Source organism: Lactuca serriola, chromosome 4 (genome assembly GCF_051521515.1).
Source record: "Lactuca serriola cultivar US96UC23 chromosome 4, Lser_US96UC23_V15, whole genome shotgun sequence".
Lineage (NCBI taxonomy): Eukaryota > Viridiplantae > Streptophyta > Magnoliopsida > Asterales > Asteraceae > Lactuca > Lactuca serriola.
Window position 1 is genome coordinate 329,129,201 of NC_136411.1, and position 1,969 is coordinate 329,131,169.

The 1,969-nt window shown below is 35.2% G+C and overlaps 1 protein-coding gene across 1 annotated transcript; it reads left to right on the forward strand.

Moving 5' to 3' along the window:
* The first annotated feature begins 625 nt into the window (after positions 1-625).
* On the forward strand, positions 626-1,339 carry LOC145099591 (uncharacterized). Its single transcript, XM_079037141.1, has one exon. It carries the CDS (start codon positions 626-628, stop codon positions 1,337-1,339), a length of 714 nt encoding a protein of 237 aa, XP_078893267.1.
* Positions 1,340-1,969: the final 630 nt, after the last annotated feature.

The window sequence follows — 1,969 nt, forward strand, 5'->3', positions numbered from 1 at the left end:
CCCGGTGGGTGATAATATGCGTCGGGTGAAGGCTTGTTCAACCATTATTGATAGATTTCATGGTAAATTTACGGTGTGGAAAGCCAAATCTCTTTCTTGTGGGGGTCGGTTTACTTTGATTAAGTATGCTCTTGGCTCGGTGGAAAGTTACCTTATGTTTGTGTTTCATACTCCTGTTACTGTTCTTCACATGTTGGAAGTTATGAGAGCTAATTTCTTTTGGGGGGGGGGGTGATTTAGAGGAAAGAAAGATGCATTGGGTGAAGTGGAATAAAATTCTAGCTTTTAAATGGGATGGTGGTCTTGGTGTAGGAAGTCTCTTTGCTTTTAATAGAGCTATGGTGTTTAAATGACGTTGGAGATTCTTTCATGATTCTTAGTTTCTTTGGGTGAGAGTTGTTAAAAACATTTATGGGTTTGATGGTGGTCTGGCTACTTTGTCTCCTTGTCGATCTTATTCAGGACCGTGGAATAGTCTCATTTGCATGATTGCTAATCTCCAGGATAAGGGATAGATCTCCTCAACCTTTGTCTGACTAGAGTTGGAGATGGTGCTCTTACTAGTTTTTGGCATGATAAGTGGATCTCTGATAGCTCTCTTGCAGCGAATTTCCATAGAGTTTTCATGTTGGATGTGCATAGAGGGAATTTTGTGAAAGAGAGATTTCTTATAGGATGGGATCCGGGTAATCTTCGTGGGTTACCTAGGGGTGGTATTGAGCAGAGTCAATGGGATGCATTTATAGAAGTGGTTCAGAATGTTCGTCTCCTTGATAGATCTAAAAGATTGGGTTGGCTCATTGATGTGTCAGGTATGTTTTCTATTTCTTCAGCCAATACCTTTATTGATTCTGCGACTCTTGTTGATACTGATATTCGGTGTGATACTCGTTGGAACAATTGGGTTCCAATAAAACTTAATATCCTAATGTTGAGGATCAAACTTGGTGGTATTCCAACTAAGGAAAGATTGTCTCATCGTTGTGTGGAGGTGCAATCAATCATGTGTTTGTTATGTAGTGCTGTAGTGGAGACCATTGATCACCTTTTTGTTGGATGTAGAGAATTGTTGGAGATTTTGAGCCGTATTGCTATTTGGTGGGATGTTCATCTTTTAGATAGGTTTGATATTGATGATATCATGAGGTGGGTTGATTCTACAAGTTTGAGGGTTGGCCAAAGAAAAGCTTTTGACTCAGTGATTATCTTGACCTTTTGGTGTCTTTGGAATTTCAGAAATAAATTTGTTTTTGGCCCGACTATTCCTAGGAAATCTGACCACTTTGATGCTATTGTAGAAAGGAAATTTTTTTGGGATTTTAATGCATTTACCCATTAGAAGTTGATGATGGTTTGTGGAAACAAGAAAGTCACATGCCATTGAGGGCAGTGAGGTATCGCTAGACGGTTAGCATTGTATGTAAAATTAGATGTTCTATTGCTTACTTAAGTGGAGGCATGTTGGGAATTATGTGCAAGAAATAAAAAAAATTAGTACACTATTGATTATGTTTCAAACTATATGTTAACACACTAGAAGCATTCAAAGATCTAGAATGAATAATAAATATTTATTTGATAAATCTTATTATTTATCAACTCAAAATAAATAAAGAAAATAAACTAGTTTTGTTCTATTTAATTAATAGATCAAAGAATAAACAAAAAGGTTTGTTTAATGATTATAAAAAAGTTTTTATTAATTCAACTTAAGTTGTAAGCTTTCTTTAAGTTATTGGCCATTAACGGCTTTGGAAACCTTATCTAACAAGAATAACATTTAAGGAAGGATTAACATAAATAAGTGAATCTTTGTACATAACAATAATTCTTCTGACATAACAATTTGTGCTTTAAAATGTTGTATTGTACAACTCTATTAAGTATAAAATATTGTGTACGGATAAAAATTGTTTTGTACGAATCACTTCCCTTGATAAAACCATAATCTTTCCAACCCTTTACGTAA